The 15,647-nt window shown below is 42.4% G+C and overlaps 1 protein-coding gene and 1 long non-coding RNA gene across 22 annotated transcripts in view; one reads left to right on the forward strand and one right to left on the reverse strand.

Annotated features, from left to right (window-relative positions):
* Positions 1–15,647, forward strand: part of FRY (FRY microtubule binding protein) — a 428,089-nt gene that overhangs the window by 384,574 nt on the left and 27,868 nt on the right. For 16 of the 17 annotated variants that reach the window (XM_044927339.2, XM_044927345.2, XM_044927344.2 and 13 more), the window contains 6 exons: positions 94–264; positions 2,200–2,340; positions 4,311–4,490; positions 6,719–6,880; positions 9,346–9,420; positions 12,619–12,789. In XM_044927339.2, the coding sequence (XP_044783274.1) occupies positions 94–264; positions 2,200–2,340; positions 4,311–4,490; positions 6,719–6,880; positions 9,346–9,420; positions 12,619–12,789 (900 nt within the window). The remainder of the gene's footprint in view (positions 1–93; positions 265–2,199; positions 2,341–4,310; positions 4,491–6,718; positions 6,881–9,345; positions 9,421–12,618; positions 12,790–15,647) is intronic. The other variant, XM_044927332.2, reaches the window with a different exon arrangement.
* Positions 11,803–15,647, reverse strand: part of ZAR1L — a 91,284-nt gene continuing 87,439 nt past the window's right edge. For 2 of the 5 annotated variants that reach the window (XR_006544139.2, XR_006544137.2), the window contains exons 14-15: positions 13,969–14,271; positions 11,803–12,860 (exon numbers count right to left, since the gene is read on the reverse strand). This is a non-coding gene — a long non-coding RNA (zygote arrest 1 like). Of the gene's footprint in view, positions 12,861–13,968; positions 14,469–15,647 lie in introns of all 5 variants that reach the window. The other 3 variants (XR_006544140.2, XR_006544138.2, XR_006544143.2) reach the window with 3 other exon arrangements.

The following is a 15,647-nucleotide window of genomic DNA, read 5'->3' on the forward strand; positions in this document are numbered from 1 at the left end:
TTCCAGGCTGCTGGGGCTTAGAGCAAAATTGCTAACATTTCTTCCTTATTCATCAGGCTGTTGTATCACTAGTTGACTTTCTTCTCGTAAAAGGTTTGTTTGGAAGAGAAGAACCCCAAACTTTCCAATCTTGCACACGTCATGACTCTTTATAAAACACACAGCTACACGAGGGACTGTGCCACATGGGTCAATGTGGTCTGCCGGTACCTTCATGAAGCCTATGCTGACATCACCTTGAATATGGTTACCTACCTGGCAGAGGTAAGTTCCTGAATTGAGGATAAAATCTATTATAGTTTCTGTGGGCAAAATAGTGGGCTTCCCTCAGCTCAGTCAGTAGAGAATCTGCCTGCAATGCAGGAGACCCGGGTTCGATTCCTGGGTTGGGAAGATTCCCTGGAGAAGGAAATGGCAATCCACTCCAATATTCTTGCCTGAAAAATCCCGTGGACAGAGGAGCCTGGTGGGCTGACAAGAATCGGACACAACTTAGCGACTAAACCACCACCACCACCATGGGTAAAATATGTGTGTGAAACTGGTAATAAGAGCCTTAACTTCATTTATTGATCATGTATTCACTTACTATGTATTATCATAGATGCTGTATAGAATCAGTTAGACCAACTGATTCTCACAATAACTCAGTGACTATAACAGAATCGGAGAATCCGCGGGTTTAGTAACCTGCCACAAGCGTAAGGTGTCAGACCAGCCTTTGAAATGATGTATCGCTGCCTCCAAAGCCTAAACTCCTTTTCACTACCCTGGTACCTGTCAGCACATGCCAGAGACAGGAAGATTTTATTCAAATTATTCTGGGTGTTCAAATCTTATTTAAGGACTTGACTATGTTTAATGGCTGTGTGCTCTGAACTCATTAACAAAGCATATATTTTTGAAGATACTCATTTTTTCACCCAATAGATTTGTGTAATTATTTCCTCATTTGTTAACTGTTCAGTTCTTTCGGCCACTTTTGATGTGGAATTTCAGCATTTCTTTGAATCATTTCTATTATCTTTTAGTTTTGAACAGTAACTTTTTTCATTATGTCTGTCACATCAATTTGCTCATTATTTTTCTTTCCTTTTTGAAAATATCATTGACTTCTTTCTTGATTATAAAAGCAGTATGTGTTTGTAGCAGAAAATTCAGAAGGTACAGAACAGTAAAAAGAAAAGAAAAATCATCCAATAATTAAAATTATCCAGAGAGAAACACTAGTAAGATTTTGTTGGGTGTCCTTCCTGTGTTATTTCTGTATAACACACACCCATTTACATCAGTGTTAGCATCATTTACTATATAGAAACTATATATCCCTTCTTTGTTATTTCACTTAATATAGCTAATATCTTTTATTGTCTTTAAAAACGTTCTGTTGAATACATGGTATTTCATCATACAGATTACCATAATTTATGTATCTATTTCCCTAGTGTTTGATATTTAAATTGCTCACAGAGCTTTCTTGTTTTGTGTGGGATTTTTCTTTTTTTTTTTTTTTTAACCATTATAAATAATGCCGTGGTGAAATCTCATACTTAAATCTTGGTATCTGTCTCTAGGTTTGGAAAAGTTCCTAAAATGTAATTACTATTTCAAAAGATATGAACCCTTTTAGTTATCTTGATCTCAATTGCCAGATTATCCAAGTTACCGTTTCCACCGATGATTTCTACCCCTCCTATAGCCTCCCCAGTACTATCATCAATTTGATAACTTGTAAATGTATCTCTTTTGTTTTCATTTGTAATTTTCAGTCACTGGTGGTGTTTGATGCTTTCCTTTTGAGGTTTATTTTGTTGTATTCCATTGTGTGAATTTTTTTAGGTCTTTAAAAAAATTTTTATAAGCATTTTTCTTTTTTAAAAGAGCTTTTATTTACTTACTTATTAGGCTGTGCTGCATGGCATTGTGGGATCTTAGTTTCTCGAGCAGGAATCACACCCTGTGCCCCCTGCTGTGGAAGAAGCACAGAGGCTTCACCACGGGACCACCGGGGAGGTCCCTGAATATTATATTTATATATCAGACCTACAGCATTGCCTTTGATAACATCTCCCCCTCTTCAGTAGTTAGGATTTTCTTCTCCTTTCTAAGGAAATGTGCAGTCGTAAAGGTACTAGGAGACCGTGGTGCTTCTGTGTAGAATCTGGTGTCAGATGACTCACCCTGCCGTTGCCCCCACAGCTGCTGGAGAAGGGCCTCCCCAGCATGCAGCAGCCCCTCCTGCAGGTGATCCACAGTCTGCTCAGCTACATGGACCTTTCTGTCGTGCCTGTAAAGCAGTTCAATGTGGAAGTTCTGAAGACCATTGAAAAATACGTGCAAGTGAGTATTGAACCAGGATGTTTCCAGACAGTCGTTCCAGAAAGACAGCCTTTGCATGGAGCTTGTACTTGGCCATAGTTTTATGGGTGCCAGGCTGCGTGTTCATTTATCAATGTCCATAACACACTGAGAGCGGCCAAGACAGTGGCTGACCAGCACCCTGAGCGGTGTCCTGAGGAGAAAGACAGGACCAGGCCCCATCACGTTCCTGAGCCTTCAGAGGACACGTCTCTGCCTCCTGAGCTTAAAGGCCAGATACTGAAAGCATGTCCTGGCTTGAGGGGCAGGGGCAAGGTCTTGTTTGAGGGGTTCTATTTCAAAGGAGAAGGAAGAAGCAACTTGTGTGTGCCTGGTTCCAGACCAGGTGTTTTAGATGAGAAGGGTTAATTCAGAGGAGAAAATTGTCACTTAGGGTCAAAGGAACTAAGGCTAAGAAATGGCATACTTATACTTGAAGATACTCCAACAAACAAAACACTGTGTACTTGGTGAGTTTCAGAGTTTAAGGGCAAATGCTCGGCTTTCTCTGGTTAAATTGATTGACTAAGCTTGACAATTTTAAACAATTTTTTCCCCATCTTCACTTCACCAGTCACATTACTTGCAGATTTTGCAAATACTAAAAATGATTTTCAAGCTTTTTTTTCCCTCCAAGTGGCATTGCTCCAGTAACAGTTGTACCATGTGGTAGATGTTCATTATCGCTTTCTGACTTGACACTCACGAGAGACAGAGGGTCAGTTCACATCTTTGCCCCTTGTTCAAAAAAAAAAATTGTTTTATTAGACTACCTGTTCTTAGGCCTGTGGATCATCCCTGGTACTTGCGATCTTATCCTGAATGGTGGCTAATTTCATATCAAACCATGACCTCCCTTGTGCAGAATTTAACAATGAAGGGAATGCGTTTTACTTCATGTGCTTTTATTCCAAGTCCTAGACAAATAATCATGTTTATCAGGCTGGTTATCCATGTTCAGTATTTTTATGGGAGAAGTGTCTCGGTCTGCCTGGGAGTCGTCAGAGACACAAAGATGGTGAAACACAATGCGACTTTCAGGAAGAGTAGGAGTTGGATAAGGAAGGAGAGGAAGGGCATTCCAGGATGAGAGAATAGCATGAGGAAACGCACAGAGGCTAGAGACATCGGCTGGTATGGCGAATTCCAGGGGAGATTACCCATGTAGGCCTTGCTCGAAGAGTGTGGACTCCTCCTTGTCCACCAGGAGGAGCTCTTGAAGATGTTTAAGCGGGGAAGTGGCTTGAGCTGAAGATGCTGGAAAGATCACTGTAGCTGGAATGGGTTTGATGGACCCAAGGAGAGGCTGCAAGTGGGGAAACCAGTTAAGAGACCACTGAAATAGTCCAGGGAGGATTCAGCTGAGTCAGTGCCAACAGGAATGGAGGTGGGCAGGGGTAGAGGTCAGATTCTCAGGAGGGAGGGAAGAGGGGAGTTAAGAATGGTTCCCAGACTCCGGGGTTAGGTCATGGGGAAGACACGGACAAGAAGAGAAGAGGGCTGAGGGCAGAGGGCAGACGCCCAGGAAGCAAATGGAGCAGAAAGAGCCAGAGAAGCAGGAAGCGTGGATGGAAACTGGAGGCAGGGAGAATCTTGAGGAGTGAGGGAACAGTAGCGTAACTGCAATGGAGGGTGGAGCTTTTTTTGTTTTGTTTCGGTTTTCAAATTAAGGAAGTACCTCATTAGCAAAAGTGGTACCTTGTTATTTTAAACTTCTGTTTATTTGAATGTGGACAAAACTGTTTTTTTATTTGCTTATTTCCTAAATGTAGGTCCTCTTACAGATAAATTATCTTTTTTATGTCATTTGCCTTTTACTTATCAAAGGATTTCCTGCACTGTTTTAAATCAGTGAGTTCTGACAGGTCATGAGAAGCTTCAGTAGCTAAGAGCATGTTAGTTTTTTTTTAATGAAATAAGTTTTTAAGTATTGACTGTTTCATTTCCTTCAGAGCGTTCACTGGAGAGAAGCTCTGAATATTTTGAAGCTGGTGGTTTCTCGATCTGCCAGCCTCGTTTTGCCTTCCTACCAACACAGCGACCTCTCAAAGATAGAAATACATCGAGTGTGGACGAGCTCATCCAAGGAATTACCTGGAAAAACCCTAGACTTCCACTTTGATATCTCAGAGGTATGTTAACTGTTCCCGTAAACTTTAGCATGAATACATAGTAGCAAAGTTCTAAACTAGCAGCCTAGAGAAGGGGAGACTTCCTTTACATTTATGTCAAATGAAAGCTTCTAAGGCCTAATGAGGTTCTATTTTTTTTCTTTTTTAAGAACACATTCACAGGGGCTCTCATTTGGCAGCTTTTAAAAATAGAAGCTAGCCTCAGTTATGTAAAAACGATTCCACAGAAAAGACAATTTTTAAAATGGAATGATCTTAAGCATTTTAAACCATGAGCTTCACTCATTCTTTATCTGACTGCTGCCACGTCCTGTCTGGTATCTGCAACCTTCTTTCCTGAACTGTAGCCAAACCAGTGAATGACCGAGATTTATGGAATCTGCCCTTATGGTCATTTCCCCAAGCCACACTGCTTTTTTTTCTTTAATAATTTTTTTAAGTTGATATGTTGTGTTTTCATTTTTATTAAGTTCCAATTTTTTTGGTGGGGTCACACGGCATGCAGGATTTTAGTTGCCCGACCAGGGATCAAACCCACCGGCCCTGCAGTGGGCACATGGAGCTCTAAAAACTGAACCATCAGGGAAGTCTCCCACACTGCTTTTTACAGAACCACTATTTAAATTCTTGCCTTAAGAAAGAAAGGAATGTGGAGAGAAGAGACCTATGAACCAAACTAAGGAGTCAGGAAGAAAAGAGGACACAAATTAGTCCGATTTACCTGCTGGTCCATGAACAAACTTTTGGAAACCTGCACTTAAGTATGTTAGTCTAAGATATAAAAATACATTTGCTTTCCTGTCTCTCTTACCCCATGACCGATAAGCCCCCTAAAGCAGAAACCATGGTCTGTCCACTTTGTAATTACGGTCTGTACAGTGTCTAATGCATGAACGTACTTCATGCATATTCTTCAGCTTGGCTGAATGAATCAGTTCACTGAAGGAATAGACTAGGTCTGCTGACATGCAACTTATCAGCTCAGTTGTAGCCAGATTGGGTTTTTTCAAACAATCGTCCCATTGACCATTCAACACTCAGGGTGAGACGCTGTTTATTGCTACTGTTGTGATGTTTATATATGACATTAAGGTATCAAATCAATATTTTTCCATTTTAAACAGCTTATATTGCTCGGGTAGGAGAGGGGCGCTTACTCTTTTACTCAAGTTTATTCTGTTCCAAATTGGAGAAGGAAATGGCAACCCACTCCAGTGTTCTTGCCTGGAGAATCCCAGGGACGGAGGAGCCTGGTGGGCTGCCGTCTATGGGGTCGCACAGAGTCAGACACGACTGAGTGACTTAGCAACAGCAGTTAGCATTCTGTTCCAAAGAAGTACAGAAGACCTGTAGCCAGTCAGCTGCACGCCCCAGAGACCCAGTTGCTCCAGAAAGATGGGCCTGGAGAGACAGGTGGAACACGCCCAGCCAGTGTCTCTCATCTCTGAATGGGGGCCTGTGAACAGGTTTCTGCAGAGACCCCCTTGGGGCTGAAGTTTGGGAGGTGCTGCCTACCCAGCTACCACATTACAGACCTCTCAGGAAGTGAAATTTCTTAAATGTTGCCCAAGAACCTGGCCCTGACTGTTTCATTTAAATAATTGAAAACATAGATTTAAATAAATTTTTAAATACTTGAGAGTATAAGGTTGGTGATTACAGGTTGGGATGAGGGGAAGGAATTTTGGTCTTAAGAAAGTCTTTCAAACTTAAACATCTGAAAATGATTTGCTTTCCTGCATGTTTCCCTTCTCATCTTTACAGTCATTTCTGAAGTGCATTTAAGAACAAGCAATTGGATTTGTTTTCAGTTGCTCAAGAGGGTGGGAAGGTGTTGAAGATGCAAAATGGTTTTTGTGTTAGTCACTCAGTTGTGTCTGACTCTTTGCAACCTCAGGGGCTGTAGCTTGCCAGGCTCCTCTTCCCATGGAATTCTCCAGGCAAGAACACTGGAGTGGGTAGTCACTCCCTTATCCAGGGTATCTTCCCAACCCAGAGTCGGGTCTCCTACATTGCAGGCGGATTCTTTACCATCTGAGCCACTAGGGAAGCAAAATGGTTTAGGATGTGTTCTTGAACATCAGGGAAATGAGCCTCCGCATAACACTGAACTTCTCTACATTTTCATCAAATAAGCAGTTCTTGGTTGCTGCTGGGAGACCGAGCCACGTACCAAGGACTGTGGATGAGACAGAAGAATGTATGCTTCTCTGCTCTTTTCCCTGCAGACGCCCATCATTGGGAGACGGTATGATGAACTGCAGAACTCCTCTGGGCGTGATGGGAAGCCCAGGGCCATGGCCGTCACCCGGAGTGCATCCTCCACCTCCTCAGGCTCCAATTCCAACGTCCTTGTCCCTGTCAGCTGGAAAAGGCCCCAGTATTCCCAGGTAAAGAGTCCTCGACTCGCAGGATTGGACGGGAGCTTAGGGGGCCCGTTGAACCCAGCTGTGATATGCGATTTGGGCAGCCACCCTCCTGATGTCACCCACCTGGGCATCAGCACTTCAGTGATGAGGAGCTCATAGCATCCGTATTCCGAGGGGACCCCTTTACTCTCTAAAGAGTTCATTATGTTGAGTTGAATGAAGTCTGACACTCTGTTGCTTCTACTTATTGATCCTAGTTCTCTTAAGGCTTAGAAAATGCAATCAGATCTCTCACATGGCAGCCCTTCAGACACTTAACCTACCCACTCTACCACTCACCCAAATGAGTCCTCTTTCCTCCAAATAATAAATCCTAGTTCTCCCAACCAATCCTCTGTGGCAGGGCTGCATGCTGCCGGCCCTGGATCCAGTCAAGGGGTTCATGCATGGCTGACATGAGCGGAGCAGGCGCCCAGATTCCTCCGTGCTTGCCTTGTCTCTTTTCACTCTATGGGTTATTGATGTCACCGGACTTGCTGTCAAGTGAAACCTGTGCATTATTTGGGGCTCTTTGGGTGACATGTGCCAGAAGCCCAGTGAAAAACTGCCTGAAGTGAAAAAGGCATGTGTTCACTCCTGTATCACGGCTTCAAGTGGAGCTGGATTCTAGCACACACACTCCTTAGACCCTCTCCCTCCTCCTCACGGCCTCACCTTCCCGTCCCAAAGTCCTGCTTTCCTCTCTGCTGACTTCATCCTCAGGCAGGCTCTTCCCTGTGAGGCACCAGCGACCTCTGGCAGCTCCAGATTTACATGGTCTTTGCCTCTGACCATTTCGGGGTAGAGGCCTTCCCTCCCTGACATCCACAGCAATTCTAGAGAAAATTAAAGTGTTAGTCGCTCAGCCGTGTCGGACTCTTGGCTGACCCCATGGACTGTAGCCCACCAGGCTTCTCTGTCCATGGGATTTTCCAGGCAAGAATACTGGAGTGGGTTGCCATTCCCTTCTCCAGGGGATCTTCCCAACCCAGGGATCGAACCTGGGTCTCCTGTACTGCAGGCAGATTGTGTACTGTCTGAGCCACCAGGGAAGCCCCATTCTAGAGAAAGGATTCTTGCAATCCCTACGAGGGAGGAAAAGTATCCCCTGGTGGGAGAAGAGCCGTACCAAGATGAAAAGGAGCTGCGTTACCAGGAGAAGGAGAAGTGGACGTGGACGCTGTGCAGAGGGAAACCCCTTAGTGTGCACGCCCAGCAGGACTCATCCTCACTCTCAGAGGCTGGGAAGATGGAGCCCCCAGCGCAGCCCCTGCTGGAGCTGAGCTGGTGCTCAGTGGGTGTTCACTGTGAGCTGAACAGAGAACCCGCTCTACTCTCTTGGGGGTTTGGAAAAGAGAAGACACATGCACAGCCCTGTTCCATGTTCCTCTGTGTTGACTCCTTCCCAGAACTGCAGAATGCCCACTAAAACCTAGAGAAAGAGGTTAAGGAATCTTCTGCCATTCTTCAACACCAAGGGCCTCCTGTCTTTGACCTTGAAGTGACACCATATTGAGTGTCTCAAGAAGGATGCAGGGAACTGAGTTACATCAAGAAGGAAAATCTGTGAATGATCCTGGCCTCCTTGCAGGCTCCCTATTAACTTAAATCAGGTTAAAAAGGGAAAAAAATCATTTTCAAGCGATTAGGGTGATTGCTTTAAGAGTAGTTCTGAAGCATGTTGACATTTTTCAGCTCTGGTTACTCATCTTTTTTCATTCTCAACTCACCCATCATTCTGAGACCTACTTTATCTATGTCATTGGAAAATGTGATGGTTTCTGGAAGAATCCCAATGCTTAAGGAACTGAAAAGTAAGGTTTATGAAGAAAAGCAAAAGGAATTGAATCTGTTTAACTATAGGAAGAATAAGTTGAGAAAGATTTAACATGGCTTGCAAATAGTCAAATTTAAATCTGCAGAAAGTAAAGCTATCCTCCCATTTGGGGTAAAGAGATTTGTTTTGTAACATAGGAGATTTAATTTAGGTGTAAGGAAGGGCTTGCTAATGACTGAAAGTTGTAGCACACAAGAAAGATGACCAAGGGGAGTAATGAGTATCTGCTAAGAACCAAGGGATTGACTTTCATATCCTCTCCCTTAGGAATGTTCAGAACAGCACTGTCCAGTAGACATACAATGTGAGCCTCATTTAAGTATTTCTAACAGTCATCTTTCTAAAAAAGAAAAAAGAAAAAAAGGCAGGTCAAGTTAATTTTAGTAACATTTTAGCTAATATGTCTAAAATATTTTTCAGCATATAATCAATATATAGTCATTGATGAGCTATTTCACACTCGTCTTTCATACCAGCTCTTCCTGTGTTTTACATCTCTCTGTTCTCTGGGTACATCTCAGTATATTAGCCCCGTGTGGCTGATGGCCACAGGATGAGAGCAGGTTTGATCACAGGTCCCCAGATTAAAACCTGTGTGCTTCTTTTCCAGAAGAGGACCAAAGAGAAGTTGGTGCACGTCCTTTCTCTGTGTGGCCAGGAAGTAGGATTAAGCAAGAATCCATCCGTAAGTTCTGTCGTGTGTCATATTTATTTTGGTATCGGTATTGCTTTTGCTTTTGGTCTTGTAGTTTAGATGATTCAACTATGAATTACAAGTATGATATCCATCATCTTGATCAATCTCTTAGACTTGTCTCCACACTATGATTTTTAATATTACTTAGTTCAGAAACACTGAAAGATGGTATTGGCTGTCTGCTCCAGTTGGCAAATAGAAACTCAAGTTGGTAAATAAAAACTCAAGTTATTTTTATGTTTTAGTATCTAGATTTTTAAAGAATATACCCAGACTTTCTTAAAATAGGTGATGTGACACTCCTGCACTACTGTACCCGACATACGCGCCTTTGGCGTGTAATTTTACTCTGTGCACGCATTTAACGTGATGTCACTGTTTTACTCATGAAAAGGTGAAAACAGTGATGTGTTTTTTTTCTTGCATAAACTTCTACTGATATTACAGTTGGAAAAAAATATATACCATTGGGCTTTGAAATAAAATGAATAAGTAAAGTACCAGAAGTTAACTTCTGAAGCTTTTTTAAAAATTTAGAAAATTAAAATTGTGTGTGCAAACACTGCGGCAAAAGGTTTGGTTTTGCCAGGTATTTTTATTTCATCTGTATTATAGCATCTTTATTAGTAACCAAAAAAGAAATTTGCAAACCAAGTTATTTTCAAGTAAAGTAAGAACCAGCAAATGGTTTCTCTGTGGAGTTGCTTTTAAAATTCCAAAATGTATATGCTAATGTAGTTCATGACTGGGTGAAATACAAGAGACTCATAGGTTCCTAGAGTAAAGGCTGATACTTACTATCACCCTGGAATGCACTCCAGCAAGAGGCACCTTCCCAGTTGCTGACTGGTGGGTTTGCTGCTGCCCCTGTGACATCACGGAGGGCAGAGGGACCAGGGATGACGACAGGGAGGGCGGGCGGAGCCTCCCAGCCCACCAAGAAGGGGAATGCAGCCTTTATCTCCACAGCAGCACAGCCAGCGGGGCCATTTCTCTCTGTCCCTGTGGTTACACTTTCCCCTTCAGATCCCAACTGCCTGCTTCTGTGCTGTGGCCTTTCAAGCTAGAACTGTTTACTGTGTTACAAATAAGAAAAGCCACACTAACTAGGAAAGGGAGCATTCAGCTGAGGAAATCAGAGTGCTAGTCTCTCCGTGGATGGACCTAGAGACTGTCATAGAGTGAAGTAAGTCAGAAAGAGAAGAACACCATGTAATACCACTTACATGTGGAACCTAGAAAAAGGGCACAAGTGAACTTATTTGCAAAGCAACACAGAGACACAGATGTAGGAACAAATATGGATACCAAGCAGGGGAACGGTGGGTGGGATGAACTGGGAGATTGGGATTGACAATATATACAATATCGATTAAAAGACGCTTACTCCTTGGAAGGAAAGTTATGACCAACCTAGATAGCATATTCAAACGCAGAGACATTACTTTGCCAACAAAGGTCCGTCTAGTCAAGGCTATGGTTTTTCCTGTGGTCATGTATGGATGTGAGAGTTGGACTATAAAGAAAGCTGAGCACTGAAGAATTGATGCTTTTGAACTGTGGTGTTGGAGAAGACTCTTGAGAAGTCCCTTGGACAGCAAGGAGATCCAACCAGTCCATTCTGAAGGAGATCAGCCCTGGGATTTCTTTGGAAGGAATGATGCTAAAGCTGAAACTCCAGTACTTTGGCCACCTCATGCGAAGAGTTGACTCATTGGAAAAGACTCTAATGCTGGGAGGGATTGGGGGCAGGAGGAGAAGGGGACGACAGAGGATGAGATGGCTGGATGGCATCACTGACTCGATGGACGTGAGTTTGAGTGGACTCTGGGAGATGGTGATGGACAGGGAGGCCCGGCGTGCTGCGATTCATGGGGTCGCAAAGAGTCGGACACACCTGACTGACTGAACTGAACTGACACTATTGATACTATGTATAAAATACTAATAGATGACTAATGAGAACCTCCTGTATAGCACAGGGAACTCCACTCAGTGCTCTGTAGTCACCTAGTGGGAAGGAAATCTAAAGAAGAGGGGATATATATACACATATAACTGATTCACTTTGCTATACAGTAGAAACTGACACATTAAAAAAAAAAGAATTCTAGTGCCTCATCTCTCCCTGACTAGGTGGCTGGTCGTCAGTGCTGTTTATCTCAGGTACCATTTGCAGTCCCTGTACAGACTGTGTGTTGTGCCACTGTATAAAAACCTAGTGCAAATCCTATGACTGTTCTTAAAACACTGGAGGAAAAAAAAGTATATTTAAAATCCATTTACTTTTTCCTGTTGAGAGACAGTTGTTATATTTAAATTGTTATGAATGAATTTTTACTTTCAAGGAAGACCAAGAGGTTATAATGGTTAAATTAAAAGAACATTGTTCATTTTGTTTAATATCAGTCTATATGTTCAGGAGAGGCTGCAGAGCAAAACATTGAGATTTATTTCAAGTCTATTATTCCTAAGAAGTTATATTAAAATGGCCCAAGAAAAAAGAACCTATACATATAATTTTAAAATGCTGACATACTAAAATTTTAGTAGAAAAAAAAAGTTTTGTTTAAATCAACAGGACAGGAATTTGAGTGTGAATTCTGAACACGGCTGCTCAGCTTCTCTTCTGTAATTCAAATGAACAAGTTCTGTACTTCTTGACTTAGGTTTCTTTTTCTTTACCAGTTCCTGATTTATCTCTCAGAGGGTTAAATCCTTTGCTCTCACAGTTCATTCTATAGTAACATATTTTGTTGGCATCAGTAGTCCTTAAAATCTTAGGTGATAATATGTATGTGATGTGTATGTGTATGTGAATCTATACAGTTTCTAACCTCAGTCAGTGTAGAAACAATGGAAAATTTCTTGGCTGCTGTAGACTGTCTGTGAACACAGACACGCTCAGTTCAAACACACACAAACACACACACGTAGGATCCAGTCTTCATTAAGAAGCAACTATTTGACTCAAACATTTTCCTAGTACGTGAACTTGCGTCTTTGCAACGAGTTTAATCTGAAGGCACCTGTCCAACATAAATAATAAAAGAACATTCTAAAAATACCCACTTAAGGAATTAGGTGTGTACTGGAAATACAGTGCTACAGGAGCCAGTTACGGGTTCTGTAGCTCAAACCACCGAAGGGAGAGCGGTTTCTCAGGAGAGCCCTCTCGGTTCACAGGTGATCTTCTCGTCGTGCGGGGACCTGGACCTGCTGGAGCATCAGACGAGCCTGGTGTCGTCCGAGGACGGGGCCCGGGAGCAGGAGAACATGGATGACACCAACAGCGAGCAGCAGTTCAGGGTCTTCAGAGACTTCGACTTCCTAGACGTGGAACTGGAGGATGGCGAGGTAGGCACAGGCTCAGTGAAAACCATCCGCTCAGCCTTTTCTTTGCTAATGAAACGGTTTCTTTCTACCTGCTAAATAGTGAGTTCTTTAATTAGAAAGCTTGTAAACTTTATTTTGGATCAGTTTATTTAAAGCATAGCAGCTTAACTTGGTCAAAAGTCACCCCACCCTTCCTGTCTGAGCCCAGGGCCAAAGTGGTTCCAAGTTCTTTCTAAATGGCAGAGATCTGACTTTGAATGGCCACACGGAGACTCTGTGTGTCTGGTCCAAAGGTGAACTTGAAAAAAAAAAAAAAAAAAAACAAAAAACAGAAACATTGGTGGTCTCAGCCTGTTCTCTGGTGCCTGGGGAAAACAGGCGAAGCATTTCATTATTTTAAGCATGAAGTTGCTCTTATGTGGTGATTTCAAAGCTTGCCTGCTTCAGCCTGCGACCAGAGCCTGAGGGCCTGGCATCTTTGTGCTGTTTGAATTCCTCAGAACTTGAAATTAGATTTAACGTATGAGAGAGCTCCTGGCTCTGCTTCTGGCTGGTTTTTGACACCTGGAGCATCTGAATTCAAGTCTGAACAGGCAGATGCAGATCTGTGTATCTGAGTGATAATTGTGGTAATAAGGTGCTTCAGTTATGAGTCATGTTTTTGAAAACTGGGAGTGGAAGGAGGAGCATTGTTTCAGTAGCTTGGGGGCATATTCCAACTGAGAGGCAGGCTTTTTCCTCCTGGGAGGGACACTAAGTTCCCTTCAATGAGGTTGCCATCTGTAAAAATGCCTGCTACCCAGCCTGGTGTGTGTTGGGCTCCACATTATACTTCCCAGACAGAGGGCTTTCTGCCAGTCACACAGTTCAAATGGAAGCCCAGATTCCAAGCTTGTCATATCCTATGGTAAGTAGTAGTAGTAGTGTTAGTCACTCAGTTGTGTCAAGTCTGACACGACTTTGTAACCCCTTGGACTGTAGCCCGCCAGGCTCCTCTGTCCATAGGATTATCCAGGCAAGAATACTGAAGTGGGTTGCCATTCCCTTCTCCAGGCGATTTTCCCAACCCAGGGATCGAACCTGGGTCTCTCGCATTGCAGGCAGATTCTTTACCATCTGAGCCACCAGGGAAGCCCTATGGCAGGTGGGCACCTCCTAATTATAAACTTGTGGGAAATGATACTTCAGGTAACTGCTTACCTTCCCTAAAAGAACACTTGCTGACCAATCCACTTGTGTCAAGGCTAGGTCACAGAGCTGTCCATTTTTGTCCTTGCTGGCCACTGACGACCCTGGCTGTCTGTGCCAGCAAGGAAGAGTCATGTCCTCAGAATGAAGAATGTTTCCTTCACCAATTCTTCCCCTGGAAACAGGTTTATCAGATCCAGTCCTTTTAAGAGTCTAAAGGCACTGACTGCAAGGCACCTTTAAAACATGTCAGCTCTTCACCTTGAATTTTCTTGAACCAGTAAACAGTTCTGCAGTTTTCTGTGTTAATCATAACTAGCAATAAAGAAATCAACAAGTAAATGTGGTGAGAACTGTTTAAAAAGTGTAATGCAAAATACAGCTGTTTTGAATATTTTCAAAATGAGCTAGAGGTATAATGGAATGTCAAAAGATTAACTTCCTAATTTGGGCAACTGACCTCATCTTTGCTCTCAGGCTAGAATTCAAGCTTAGGTAGTACCCTTTTCACTCTGTAAGTTAAAATGAGGAGGGAAAAATTGATGAAACAAGAGAGGCATCATTTTTTTCAGTCTCATACAAAGACAAATGGGCTGTGTGAAGGGATCTGGCAGGAATGCTATCAAGTAGAAGAATCAGACACAACTGCAGAACTAATTTCTATCAAAATAAGGAAAACCTTAGATGCTCATCATTTGAAAACAAATTTTATGCTAATGTTTGTCAGGGACAGCAAGTGATGGATACTATGCCTTCCTTCTAGCGTTTTCTCTATTGTCCTAGCCAACAAGAACTAGAAAGAAAAAAAAAATAGTGGTTGTTACTTTGTATGATTATGATTTTAAAAGAAACACAAGAGTGTGATAGTATGTATTTTATCCAAATAAAATAAACTATTTGAGAATGTTACTTCTCCATAAGGGATTCTAGCCTGCTTACAGAGTCGCAGATGGTCAAAGCAGGTCCAGCTCTGACTTTAGCTCAGCCTCTGACCCAGTTTAATCCGCGAAGCAGCTTCTCTTGGCTCCTCATCTATCAAATGGGGATGATAATACCTGCCTGTAGAGTTGATGTGAGGGATCAAGTAAGGTGACCTATGTAAAGCTTTTCACATAATTTTGGGCACAGAATAGGCATTCTAAGTGTCTGTTCCTCTGTACTGTCACTGATGAATAATTTCAGCATTTCCTCATCTGCAAAAGGTAAGCATATTTGGCTTCTAGATCAAAACACATTTATAAAAAAAGATAAGCTTCTTGTCATGTCTATTCCCTTTCGTTAGTCTCAATGTATGACTAAGTCTTTAAAGATTTGCCTTTGAACTCTTCAGAATCCTTAAAGGGTGCTGTCTTTGCTGTTAATTGCACCTCAGCAGTGAAACAGAGCCTGATCACAAACACTTCTGGTTTTGTGGGCAGGATGAGGTGATGCCACCTTTTTTTCCCCCAGCAGATGACTCTCATTAGTCTTTCCATGACATTTCACAGTTTTCTCACAAATAAAAATTTAGACATTCTAAAAAAAAAAAAGTGTTGAGGAGACAGACCAAAGTTGTCACTGAAGTGGAAAGCTATTTCAGAAATTGTATTTATGATTTGTTACCCGCTACGTCATCCACTGCTAAGAGACCTTGAATTTCCGGTGTTTGGTACTAATTCTTCTCTTTCCGGTTTGTGTATCTTTGCTTTTTA

This window comes from Bubalus bubalis, chromosome 13 (genome assembly GCF_019923935.1).
Source record: "Bubalus bubalis isolate 160015118507 breed Murrah chromosome 13, NDDB_SH_1, whole genome shotgun sequence".
In the NCBI taxonomy this organism is placed as follows: Eukaryota; Metazoa; Chordata; class Mammalia; order Artiodactyla; family Bovidae; genus Bubalus; species Bubalus bubalis.